This window comes from Phyllobates terribilis, unplaced genomic scaffold (genome assembly GCF_046119375.1).
Source record: "Phyllobates terribilis strain yellow unplaced genomic scaffold, ASM4611937v1 Scaffold_2__4_contigs__length_985480577, whole genome shotgun sequence".
In the NCBI taxonomy this organism is placed as follows: domain Eukaryota; kingdom Metazoa; phylum Chordata; class Amphibia; order Anura; family Dendrobatidae; genus Phyllobates; species Phyllobates terribilis.
The window spans coordinates 959,410,370-959,424,530 of record NW_027362762.1 but is presented as its reverse complement, the minus strand read 5'-3'; the positions used below and the strand labels follow the sequence as shown (position 1 = coordinate 959,424,530).

The window sequence follows — 14,161 nt, the reverse complement described above, 5'->3', positions numbered from 1 at the left end:
GAGAAAGAGGAAGGAAAGAAGAAAGGAAAGAAGTATGTAAGGAAGTAAGAACACAAGGAAGGGAGAAAGAGGAAGAAGAGAAGGAATGATAAAGGAAAAGAAGGAAGGATGGAAGAGAGAGAAAGAGGAAGGATGGAAGAGAAAATAAGAGGAAGGAAAGAAGAAAGCAAGAAAAGAGAAGAAAGGAAGGAAGTACATAAGGAAGTAAGAACACAAGGAAGGAAGTGAGAAAGAGAGGAAGAAGAGAAGGAATGATAAAGGAAAAGAAGGAAGGATGGAAGAGAGAGAAGGAGGAAGGAAGGAAGGAAGGAAGGGAAAAAAAGATGCAAGGAAGAAGACAAAAAAGGAAGTGAGAAAGAGAAGAAGGAGGGAAGGAATGAAAGGGGAGAGAAAGAGGAAGGATGGATAGAAGGAAGGATGGAAGGAATGGAAAAGGGAAGGAAAGAAGGAAGGAAGAACACAAGAAAGGAAGTGAGAAAGAGGAAGGAGGGAAGGAATGAAGGGGGAGGAAAAAGGGGAAAGAGGAAGAGAAGAGGAAAGAGATAAAGGGCGAGAAAGAGCAAGGAAGGAGTTAAGAAAAGAAGGAATGAAAGGAGGAAAAGAGGTAGAAAGGAATAAATGAAATAAGAGGAAGAGAGTAAAGAAGGAGAGGAAAAATAAATACGTAAAGAAGGAATGAAGGGAGAGTAAAAAGAAGGAATAAAAAAATAAATAAAGGTGGGAGGGAGGAAGGATGGAAGAGAGAAAGTTAAAGAGAAGGGAAAGATTGAAGGAAGTAAGAGCAGAAAAAGGGAAGAATGAGAGCTAAATAATAGAATGAAGGAAGAAGAGGAAAGAAGGGAGAAAAAAGGAGGATATAAAAGTGTGAATGAATTTGAAAGGAAAGAGAAAGAGGGAAGGAAGGGTGTAAGAGAACGAAAGAGGAAGGAAGGTAGGAAATAAAGTATAAAGAGAGATGGGAAGGGTTGGAAGGAAGATGATTTATGGAAGAAAGGAAAGAAAAAAGAAATTTGTGAAAAAGAGAGGAAGGAATGAGAAAAAAAGAAGTTGGGAGGTAGAAAAGATTGAAAAGAGAGAAAGTAAAAGAGGAATGAATGATGAAAGGAAGGAAGATTAAAAGATGAGAAGGAGAGATATAGGAAGAAATAAAGGAAGGAATAAGCGGAAGTAAGGAAATGAGAAAAAAGGAAGGAAGGTGTGAAAGAGATTGGAAGGAAAGAGAAAGAGGGAAAAAAAGAAGGAATGATAGAAGAGAAATAGAGGGAAAAGAGTGAAACAAGGAAGATAGGATGAAAAGGATTGGGAGATATGAAAGAAGGAATGTAGGAAGGAGGTGAGAAAGAGAGGAAGGGAGGTGTGAAAGAGAAGAAAGAAGGAAGGAAGGGAGGTGTGAAAGAAATAATGAAGAGAGAGAGTAAGGTAGGAGGGATACATTCATGTATATTTAGAGCCATTGCTTCTTCCTGTAATGGAGGGACGGCCTCATTGTCAGTATTGGGCACAATGATAACATTAAGAGAGAAACTATTATACACCATGACATGTCTTATGTCTTATCACTATTCACCATTTTATTTCTCTGTTTTTATCTTATAGAATTTGTGAAGACAACTAAATCCCAAGACTATGGAGCAAACCTGAGCAGAAAACGAGCCGTAAACTCCGCGTTTCCTCTCTATTTTGTTTCCTGTATCTTTGTGAAATAAACCCATTTGCTCTCTTGGAATGAAGCCTGTGGCCACTGAATCCCTTCACTAAGCCGGGATTAGGATCAGCGATGGTGTTTGCATTCAAGAGGTGGCTAACGCTCCTCATAGCTTCACTTCTAGAAGGTTCGTTACTATTTTCAGTGCTAACGAATGGATCCTCACGATGCTTTTTTTGAGAAAATATCAGAATTAGGTGCAGAATAAGATCAAAATCATTCAAAACCAATATCAATATTGACCAAAACGGTCACAACCTATTGCACCTGCTTGTAAAGTATCATTCATCTGTGGACATGGCGAGTCTTAGAGTCACCCATGGGGACTCTGAGTATCTAGATGGGTTTTATATGTTGGAATTCTCATTCCTGTTCTCATGAAGAATTTTCATTCAGTTCATGATTTTTCAAGATTTCGAATTTGCTAGGTCTAAACTATTTTTAAGAAATTTACTACAGACCTTCAGTCTTTAAGGATTTTTCCACTACTTGTTGGAAAGGTCATATGACAAAAAGTTGATCACAGAGAGTCCTCCAGTAATCATCTGTGATCTGTAAGAAAATCAAGCAGTAAGTGCTCAGTTTCCCTGCAGCGCCACCACAGGGCAAATACAGTATTACACTGCGTCCTTTAATATCAATGGGGTAGCTGTATAATGCAGGATCCTCCAGAGTGAGAGACATGTTTTGTAACTGCTCTCACATTTGGTCAAAAGGCTCTTTCAACTCTCAGTCCCTTAAAGAGTTATTCCCAAAAAAATCAAGATATCCCCTATCCATAAAATGAGTAAAAACCTGCTAATCTGACCATTAGGCCCCCCAATGATCTTAAAGATGTGGTTATGGAACCATGAGGGTGAGGCCACATTCGGAATGAGTCAGAGATGGACATGTGTGGCTTCTTGTCCGTTCATTGTCTACAGGACTGCTGAGAACAGAGCTAGGCTATTTCCAGCAGTCCCATAGACAATGAATTGAGCAGAGCTGGACATATGCATATCCGCTCCATTTATGACGGGGCTGCAGAGCCCCATTCTCAGGTTTCTAGAGCCCCGTTCTCAGCATCATACTCTCAGCCATCAGTAAGTTATATCTTGCTTTTCTTGGGGATAATAATTTAATACTGTATTGGGTTTTCTGAATGGGACATCCTCTTTTGAGGCTCCAACCACTTGTCCAGTGCCCCTTCATATCTAAACTACATCTCAAATCTCCAGTAAACTCCAACACCTAAATTGAGTTTCCCTGTAATTTTAGTTTATGATGATAGACCAAGGGAATTTTTGGTAGAAACATCTAGTTCTACTTCCACATAATATTTTGAATTATTAGATTGGCCAATTGCAACTCATATTCTGCTCGATGGGAGAACAAAAAAAGTTGGGTAAAAACTTTTAAAACTTTTATATACACAAAGCCATTGACTTAGTGATGAAGCCACGGTGGGTCTTCCATCCCAGGAACAGGTCTGATTTATCTACGCTCATTCTGCGTTCTGGTCGGCACCGGGATGTTACATTTGATGAAGAATCCATCATAAATCCATCACTTTGGTCTCTTTCACTCTCAGATGTTTCCTCCCAGACATAACCTGCTATTATGAGAGATAAGAGGCTACAAATCCACATGCCGTCGGCACGCTCTCCATCATGGTAACAGTCAGTGTAAATATGTATCCATGTGTCTATAGACAGAGGCAACTTTTTGAGTCAACCTGAAGATGAATAGATACTTTCAAGGGCGCTAAGATACAATGTTGCATCTTGAGAAGCTCCATAATGGTTAAACTGTGTGGAAAGTTTACCTTTTTCTTGGGATTGGCGAATAGTTGCCATGGAATCAATCATATTTTATATTTCTCCGTAATTGTTTCTCTGGGTAAAGAATTCTCATGTCCCCACATTTTAATCCAAATCATTTACCCACATCAGCTCCCGAGCGGTGGAACGGCTTCACAATATATCGGCCAGGCATTAAATATACAGTTGGTATTGATCCATCATTTCTTTTTCATGAAAGTGCTAAATTATCCATAAATTGAGATGGCGGGTCGGGAGGTTACATTACCAGGTGATAATGTGTCTTCTATGAGTAAATAAACGAAAAATGCAACATCTCGAAATAAAAAAAAAAAAAAGAGAAGGATTTTGTTTTCAGGAGGTGAATGTGTTATTGTCCTCAGAGAAAACAATAAATCTTTCATTTGGAAGCTGGAGGTGAAACTTTAGTAATAGGACATCGGGGAGATGGGATCCGGCCTCCAGAATAAATAGACGGAAAGATACAAAAGTGTCCTCCTTTGTGAATTTTGATAATGGTTCCGATTAGTGTTGAGCGAGTGTGTTCTGTCCGAGTATGCTCGGGCCGAGCTCCGAGTATTTACAGCTGCTCGGTGATATGGTTAAATCGCTGCGTGTGCATGATTTGCAACTGTTTGACAGTTTTATTACATGTGAGCGATTCAACCATATCACCGAGCAGCTGTAAATACTCGGAGCTCGGCCCGAGCATACTCGGACAGAACATACTCGCTCAACACTAGTTCCGATCTCTCATGATGCAAATTTAATGGTATATAGCAAGGTGCTAGCAAAACGCCTGGCTGCAATTCACAGCAAGGTCACTGGATGGCAGCATATAGACACATATAACATAATCATCTCCTAACAGAGTACCACAAAATCATTTTTTGATTTTCTAAGCTCATCATTGTGTGCAACGGTGTCACAGGTGTGTCCGAGGTCGCCCTGCAGTTGGTTCCAGGAGATCTCTTCGTTTGGCATTACAGACAACTTCTTAGACACAGTATCTCTAGGACCCAGTGGCTACCTTCCTCTGGCTAATTAACACCCTACCTTGGGTGTATAAAAATATGCTTTGTTCCAGAGGGAGGTGCCGGTGATATTCATTACCCCTTGTGAAGGCTTGAGCAAGAGCAGTACTTCTTCCTCTCTGGTGCTAGAGGACGTGTGCGCATTTGTCTGGAGTCGACTAAAGCTAAGCGATTTTCCCTTGTTTGTCCACCCTTGTTGTCTTTGGTGTTCAGTGGAGATCGACTAGTGCTCATCGCCTCCCTTCCCTAGCTTGAGCCTAATGCCAGGGAAAGACGGGGCGAGGTACGCGTGCGGCGATTGATGAAGAACCAATAAAAGGACGTTAGTGGAGTTAGGGTGATATTAGATCAGTCTAGGAGGTCTCCACTCCCCCCTTTCCTTAGAGTCTGGACTCCCTTTCCCTCTTCCCTTTGTGTTGCACTCAGTCTTTCCCACACCTTGCGTGACACACGGATCCCGGGATGCGTTAAGCCCAGAGGAAAGGTATGAAAGGACACAGGTGTATGGGGGCACAATAGGGGTGTAACGACTGTGGTCATAGCGACTGGGCCTGGTGGGTCCGGTGCCCGCCGACACCAGCAGAAACGTCAACTGGATGTACGTGCTCGGTGCATTATACTACATGGATGACTATGAGCTGTGCAGTATATTATATGGAGGACTATGTGATGCATTATACTATATGGAGGACTGTGGGGAGTGCATTATACTATATAGAGGACTATGGGGAGTGCATTATACTCTATGGAGGACTATGGGGAGTGTATTATACTCTATGGAGGAGTACGGGGAGTGTATTATACTGTATGGAGGATTATGGGGGATGCATTATACTAAATGGAGGACTATGGGGGATGCATTATACTATATGGAGGAACCATGGGGAGTGCATTATACTATATGGAGGACTATGGGGAGTGCATTATACTATATGGAGGATTATGGGGTGTGCATTATACTATATGGAGGACCATAGGGAGTGTATTATATTCTATAGAGGACTATGGGGTGCATTATACTGTATGGAGGACTATGGAGAGTGCATTATACTATATGGAGGACTATGAGGAGTGTATTATACTATATGGAGGACTATGGGAGTGTATTATTATGCTATATGGAGGACTATGGGAGTGTATTATACTATGTGGAGGACTATGGGGGATGCATTATACTATATGGAGGACTATGGGGAGTGCATTATACTCTATAGAGGACTGGACTATGGGGTGCATTATACTGTATGGAGGACTATGAGGAGTGTATTATACTATATGGAGGACTATGAGGAGTGCATTATACTATATGGAGAACTATGGCGAGTGTATTATACTATATGGAGGACTATGGGAGTGTATTATACTATATGGAGGACTATGGGAAGTGCATTATACTATATGGAGAACTATGGCGAGTGTATTATACTATATGGAGGACTATGGGAGTGTATTATACTATATGCAGGACTATGGGGAGTGCATAATACTATATGGAGGACTATGAGGAGTGCATTATACTATATGGAGGACTATGGAGAGTGCATCATACTATATGGAGGACTATGGAGAGTGCATCATACTATATAGAGGACTATGGGGAGTGCATTATACTGTATGGAGGACTATGGGGAGTGTATTATACTGTATGGAGAACTATGGGGAGTGCATTATACTGTATGGAGGACTATGGGGAGTGCATTATACTATATGGAGGACTATGAGGAGTGCATTATACTATTTGGAGGGCTATGGGAGTGTGTATTATACTTCTGCTATGGAGCTCTATGACTTCTATGTATGCCCCTGGTGACTATAATTGTTTATTTTTTTCTATATATTATAGAACAGTGGCAGATCGGGGATATATATACCAGGATGGGGCCAGGATGAGGGCCATATATACCAGGGTGAGGGACATATATACCAGGATAGATATAGATATATATATATATACTGTATATATATATATATATATATAGATATATATACAGTACAGACCAAAAGTTTGGACACACCTTCTCATTTAAAGATTTTTCTGTATTTTCATGACTATGAAAATTGTACATTCACACTGAAGGCATAAAAACTATGAATTAACACATGTGGAATTATATACTTAACAAAAAAGTGTGAAACAACTGAAAATATGTCTTATATTCTAGGTTCTTCAAAGTAGCCACCTTTCGCTTTGATGACTGCTTTGCTCACTCTTGGCATTCTCTTGATGAGCTTCAAGAGGTAGTCACCGGAAATGGTCTTCACTTCACAGGTGTGCCCTGTCAGGTTTAATAAGTGGGATTTCTTGCCTTATAAATGGGGTTGGGACCATCAGTTGTGTTGTGCAGAAGTCTGGTGGATACACAGCTGATAGTCCTACTGAATAGACTGTTAGAATTTGTATTATGGCAAGAAAAAAGCAGCTAAGTAAAGAAAAACGAGTGGCCATCATTACTTTAAGAAATGAAGGTCAGTTAGTCTGAAAAATTGGGAAAACTTTGAATGTGTCCCCAAGTGCAGTTGCAAAAACCATCAAGCGCTACAAAGAAACTGGCTCACATGAGGACCGCCCCAGGAAAGGAAGACCAAGAGTCACCTCTGCTTCTGAGGATAAGTTTATCCGAGTCACCAGCCTCAGAAATCGCAGGTTAACAGCAGCTCAGATTAGAGACCAGGTCAATGTCACACAGAGTTCTAGCAGCAGACACATCTCTTCAACAACTGTTAAGAGGAGACTTTGTGCAGCAGGCCTTCATGGTAAAATAGCTGCTAGGAAACCATTGCTAAGGACAGGCAACAAGCAGAAGAGACTTGTTTGGGCTAAAGAACACAAGGAATGGACATTAGACCTGTGGAAATCTGTGCTTTGGTCTGATGAGTCCAAATTTGAGATCTTTGGTTCCAACCACCGTGTCTTTATGTGACGCAGAAAAGGTGAACGGATGGACTCTACATGCCTGGTTCCCACCGTGAAGCATGGAGGAGGAGGTGTGATGGTGTGGGGGGGCTTTGCTGGTGACACTGTTGGGGATTTATTCAAAATTGAAGGCATACTGAACCAGCATGGCTACCACAGCATCTTGCAGCGGCATGCTATTCCATCCGGTTTGCGTTTAGTTGGACCATCATTTATTTTTCAACAGGACAATGACCCCAAACACACCTCCAGGCTGTGTAAGGGCTATTTGACCAAGAAGGAGAGTGATGGGGGGCTACGCCAGATGACCTGGCCTCCACAGTCACCAGACCTGAACCCAATCGAGATGGTTTGGGGTGAGCTGGACCGCAGAGTGAAGGCAAAAGGGCCAACAAGTGCTAAGCATCTCTGGGAACTCCTTCAAGATTGTTGGAAGACCATTTCCGGTGACTACCTCTTGAAGCTCATCAAGAGAATGCCAAGAGTGTGCAAAGCAGTCATCAAAGCAAAAGGTGGCTACTTTGAAGAACCTAGAATATAAGACATGTTTTCAGTTGTTTCACACTTTTTTGTTAAGTATATAATTCCACATGTGGTAATTCATAGTTTTGATCCCTTCAGTGTGAATGTACAATTTTCATAGTCAAGAAAATACAGAAAAATCTTTAAATGAGAAGGTGTGTCCAAACTTTTGGTCTGTACTGTAAATTTACTCAGGATGGGGGGGACCGGTCCAAATCTTGCCCATCAGACACTAGTGACGCCACTGGGGCATACTATATTAAAAAGTGGTCATCGGCAAAAGTTTAGGCTGATATGGTGGTTAGGTTCCAAGCTTGTAGCCATAGAGGAATGCAGGGTGAGAATGGACAAAACTACCAGAATAACGAAGGTTACAGCAATCGGCCAATGATCTGACACAAGATTAAAATCCAATGATCCAGCACAAGACGACCACAATTTGGTGGTGACTTTGGGTCTATTGTAGGATGAGCACAGATTCCCTATTAGATCTTATTGATGACCCGTCCTGTATGTACAATGGTAACAGCAAATATTACAATGTAATTAAGATTGTATGTGTCCACGTTCTGAGCAGACAGAGGGAGACCCTCACATTTAAAGGGAATGTGCAGTTAGAAAATAAACTGTTGTTTAAATTAGATCTTTAACAAAAATAAATAGCAATCTTGCAATTTTCGCAGTGCAAGAATTCTATTTTTTTTAATGAACATTGTAATATGGAGAAAAGAAAATTGGCAAAATTAAAAAAAAAAATAAAAAAAATTTACACCAGAACCAGATGTAAACAAAAGGCCAAGATTCCAAGTAAAACATTGTAGGAAATTAAAAATGTCTGCAGCTCCACTTGCGACCACTAGTTGGCAGTACAACTTGATTTCCATTTTCACAGCAAATGTTATGTAATTTGTGCACTACACTGGGTAGGAATCCTATATACTATCCAACAATATCCAGATGGTGCCCCTGGAGGGTCTCACTGAGGTTTCATCCCCTGCTGGGAATTGTACCTCACAATAGCAGCCCACCAGACTGGTTTTATAATGAAGATGAGCAATAAGGATGTGTATGGAATATGGTCCTATAGAAGCTATATACACATTAACCAGGCTAATCCTCTACCAGTGCAGTCATTTTTTTTTTACATTTTTGGAACTTTTTTCAAGCATCTGACTTTTTTCCTTCTATTTTTTTTTTTTTACATTACAGAATTCTTCATTTTCGCGCAGAAACAATAAACCTTAATTAAGAATATTCACTTTCATCCTTTTGAAGTAATCCCTGAGATAAAAGTTTTGTTTCTCCGCAGGTAGTTGAGAATATCCTTGGAGCAGACGTGTTAGCGAGCCGGGAACCTGCGCTTACGGCTTCTAAGAGTTTGATTGTTCAGGTTTCTTTTTGAAAGATGATATAAATCGAAGGAAATCGTGAGTCTTAAGAGACGGGAAAATTAAAATGATACTTTCATTGTCCAAGTCGCCCACAATAGGCCATCAATTAAGAGATTGTCTTTAAATAGTGATTACTGTCAATTAAAGGGGCTGTCCAGGACTATGGTGGTGGATACATCATCTAATACCAGATCAATGGGGTCTGATACACGACTACCCCCACTGATACGCCATGACCAGATCCGGCAGCCATGGAATGTCCACAGTGTACGGAGCCAGGACGGCACAGCGCCATACATAGCATAGTGGTGTTATCGGGTACTGCAGCTCAACTCACATTCACTTCAATAAGAGAATTGCTTCACCCTAGAACGGCCACAGTGTGCGGAGCTGTGCCGTTCTGGGTCTATATACCATTGACTACTGGCACCTGAGGATCGGCTAACAGGTTATTGACAGTGGTGCCAGCTATCGGACCCCCAACCCTCTGATAGCATAGGTCATCAATATATAAGTACACTAAGTTGGCTTGTGCCTTGACTATGCCCTCTGCCAATTGGCTCACACCAGTTTGGAAAAATGTCCACCCCATTCTCCACTCCGTGGTCCGAGCATTCTTGGTGCAACTCCGGACAATGTTGCCAGAGCATTAAAAATTAAAGAAGGGTCCAAGGCACCAGACGTTCTCCTCCAAGTAATCTTTTTATTGGTTATAGCATACACCAAGAGGTTGAGGGGGTCTCAGTGGTTATACTGCCCCCAGTGTCCGAGGCAAGGAATGACGAGTTGATCCAAAGTCTGACTGCAGGGGTGTGATGGTGTGTATTTATATCTAGCGTAAAACCTCCGTTTTCTTAATTGCTTGGGAGTCAATTAAAAATGAAAGAAGGTCCAGACACCAGACGTTCTCCTCCAAGGAATCTCTTTATTGGTTACCGCATGCAAAAGGTAAAAAATACACCACATAGGGCCTATTTCAAGGCAAATATAGTAAGCGGTGTACATACATTTATATTCACATTCATGTACCCCTCCTTCTATATTTGGTTTGAAAAAGGCCCCAAGTGGCCGAAACGTCGTTTGTATTTTTTACTTTTTGCATGTGGTAACCAATAAAGAGATTCCTTGGAGGAGAACGTCTGGTGTCTGGACCTTCTTTAATTTTTAATGGACTCCCAAGCAACTAAGAAAATGGGGGTTTTACGCTAGATATAAATACGCACCATCACACCCCAGCAGTCAGACTTTGGGTGAACCCATCCTTCCTTGCCTCGTACACTGGGGGCAGTATAACCACTGGGACTCCCTCAACTTCTCGGTGCTATTGTGGCATACTCAGTATAAGATATGATCTTGGGGATATTTGGAGGCCCATGATGAAGGGGTAGTGAGAGCAGGAGTTCTTTTTTCTCTGGGCCTCATATGATATTTATGACCATTCTTCCATTCTGCCAATTAAGTGTCCTGATTTTTACACAATGTTTCACTTCTATCAGACGAAACAGTACAGAACCATTGATATCAAGTATTTCGGAACACTGCGATGTTGTGTTTGATTGATCAAGTTCCAGAAAAAGCCAAGAATGTCTAAAGGGTCTTGGAAACGTAGCAATCACTTATATCTACAATTGGGGTCCAGTAGAGGAACCCTCAATAATTTTCATCATGGTCCAGTGACTCTTCGACTAGAGTAAGGCTGCAACTCCCACCACGTCATAATCAAGTGGTCTCCACCCAATGGCTCTCCAGCTCTTGCAAAACTTCCCTGGCCACAATCTATCAGGGCATCATAGGAATTGTAGTTTTGCACCAGCTGGAGAGCCACAAGTTAGGGGGTGCTTTATCATAGCCAAGTTAAAAACGTGGAACAATCCATAAAGTTAATTTACACGATTCCTATAAATTCCATCAAAAATTATACTATGAGTCCAAGATCTTACAGGGCTTTGCATCTCCTCAGAGAGATTGTTGTTCCCCATTAAATATCCCATTCTTATCAATTTTGCAAAGGTTTTAACAAGAAGTACACAATCCCTTTAAGCAGCCGACCAGAGTAGAACTTCCACAGATACTATATCTTTAATGCATTGACTATTACACATGACCTGTAGATGGGACATGTCTAGAGGTCCAAGGGCATCAAGCTAAGTGGATTTGAACATGGTATGATAATCCTCAGACATCCAACACACATTCAGTGTCGAGCATTGTCCACCCAGGACACGGTGCGTTACTCCAGAACTTGACCACTAAAACACCTTGTGTTGGGTTGAACTGGCTGCGGTAACAATCCATGAGATATGTGTATCTGTAGGTAATATTCTATAGAGAAGATCATACATGGCCAATATACCCCATGTAACAATATGTAGCAATAGACGGGGCTTCACAGGAGACAAGGTGTCACGACCGTCGTGGATGGAAAGATGAATGTGCATCTCCATCTCAGCATCACATGAGTTGGTTTCACAGACCACGATTACATGCAGTTTACACTAGCATAGGTTAATATTCAGCTCTACTCAATGACTTGACCACGAGTCGTCATCACAAAGACTCTACCACCATTGACACCGCCACCTTGGTGTTCTGCACCTTCTCCTCAAGTTGCAATGCTCCTTTGCTCCACTTCACTGCACTCACACCTGGATGGAGCACGCTTCAATGTGTTAATGACGTGCTATGGGATGTGCAAGGTCAGTAAGCCTTCGAAAACCTCAAGCTCCGTCGACAACATGACGCTTAACGGGTTAACTCCTGCTTCTCCATCCCGGTCCTCTAAGGACCATTAACGCAGCCTGTTTCCAGCCCATTCTGCCTTTTGCACGCAGAAGTTAACGTGGAGCACTAATTAACCCGTCTGTCTTTAACGTGATGCACTTAGGGGTCTCTGAGGACCAGACCTGGCCCAATGAGAAGAAGAAGAAGAAGAAGCCTACGAGAACTATGGAGTTAATAAATTTGGCTCATCGTGTCCCTGTACGTAGAATGCTGCAGTGCTCCCTAGCATTGTCCAGTGTGTATTTTGGTGTCACTGCAGCCACCACGACGTAAGCTCTGGTAGATAGTGAAGTCTATAGGGCAGGCTTGGCTCTGCAGATAGTCCTGTGTCATGGCATGGACCATTCCCTACGGCCATGATGAAGATGTGCCCTTACGACTTCTATGTGCTCCTTGACGTGTGTACGCTAGCAGCTATGAGGTGTCAGCAAATCCTAGCATGCCTATGTTCCCAGCAACAGAACGCTTAACTCCCTCCATGCCTGGGAAGCCATCTAGTGTCGCACTAGATATAGGTACCGTGCCAGCTCCTCCAACATATCACATGGGCTCCCAACCCAATCCATGCCTGCATCTCAACAGACATGGACCTTTTAGAAGCCCCTAAGTCCTCATTCCTTCCACCAGGAGGACTGCAATGTGACTACTGTGCAAGGGACAGATGTAGGTTGCAATGAGCACGTGATGAACCTTCGATCATCCTCACATGATGAGATGAATCAATCGAGCATCATTACAGGCAAGGTAGACTTTAGAAAATACTGACACCAGGAGTGGAGGAGGATGTTAGGTTGCAATGGTAGCACCATGATTTCACGTCCTTGTAGAATGGCCTGCAAGGAGCAATAAGAGAAGTAGGAGAAGACCTTTGTGGTGGACACCTCCTCGTACCACTCCTCCACTCTCGTGTAGTCCAGCATCTTAGATGACTCAAGTAGCCTCCAACATGTCAACATAAAGAGCAGAAGAAGAAGAAAAAGAAGAAGAAGCAGGCGGAGCGCCCCCTACCTGAGCACAGCTGTATCCCCTTGCCGGACAGTGATGTTATCGGTGCTTCGGTTAAAATCCACGCTGCGGACAGGCAATCCTGTTGGGAGAAGGCAAAGGAGTCTTAGAAGCAGAAGAGGCAACTGGTTCCTGTCTGCTTGCCACCTCCAAACCATGGTCAACCACTTTACAATCACAACGCGAGAAAAAAAAAAAGACTTAAAAAAAAATATCTAGAACTTGCTCCCAAAAACAAAATTTTTGCCAAAAACCATGAAAAAAAAATAAAAATCCCAACAAAAATCAGTTTGTTTGTTTTAAATCCCACAGTTAATCAATCCCAAGGATCGGAGAAGATCAGGATCTTCATGCAGTTTTCCAAAGTAAGCAGAGAGATGGGGAGGGGGGTGTTGGATTCTGCAGTTTTTGCAATTTTTGGATTTTTTTTTTTTAGTTGTTTTTCAAGGATGATCCAGAGGAGGAAATCCAGCGCAACAATCCCAGAGTTACAAGTAGCAGGAGCGGAGCGGAGGGGACGTGCGGCTGCCGCTGCTGCCAGGACTGAGATTGTGTACACAAGGTTCCTTCACTAACCCACTTTCCCAAGCTCACAGAGATGGATGGAGAGAGCGAAGGGAAGGGAGGGGGGGATGGAGGCGGATCTCAATAAAGAAGAGCAGAAACCTGCCTGGATTGTAAGGGGAAGAACACTGAATCTGGGTTTTCTTTCACAACAACCCCCCCTCCTGCCACCAATTCATTGGGAAACACTTGGAGCCGCTGCTTCTCCCAATGGGAAGGCGGCGCCGGAGACACTTGCGCCTCGCACGTTTCCTAGGGTGTTGTTGTGGATCTCGGCGCTGTATACTGAGATCTGTGCGTCGTGAGAACTCAGTCATTACAAATGCAGTAGATTCGCCTGCAGTCCTGTGTAAAAACAGAAATAATGTATCATAATTACCGATCTGTATCATTTTGGAGCGTGGGAGGAAACTAGTGGTATGTGGATGAATCTTACACAAACACGA

The 14,161-nt window shown here is 42.4% G+C and overlaps 1 protein-coding gene across 2 annotated transcripts in view; it reads right to left on the bottom strand.

Moving 5' to 3' along the window:
- The window catches only part of LSAMP (limbic system associated membrane protein), a 1,076,006-nt gene extending 1,062,246 nt beyond the window's left edge, over nucleotides 1–13,760 (bottom strand). Inside the window, exon 1 of one of the 2 annotated variants that reach the window (XM_073668587.1) lies at nucleotides 13,155–13,760. In XM_073668587.1, the coding sequence (XP_073524688.1) occupies nucleotides 13,155–13,309 (155 nt within the window). In that variant the 5' untranslated portion in view covers nucleotides 13,310–13,760. The remainder of the gene's footprint in view (nucleotides 1–13,154) is intronic. The other variant, XM_073668588.1, reaches the window with a different exon arrangement.
- Between the last annotated feature and the right edge of the window lie 401 nt (nucleotides 13,761–14,161).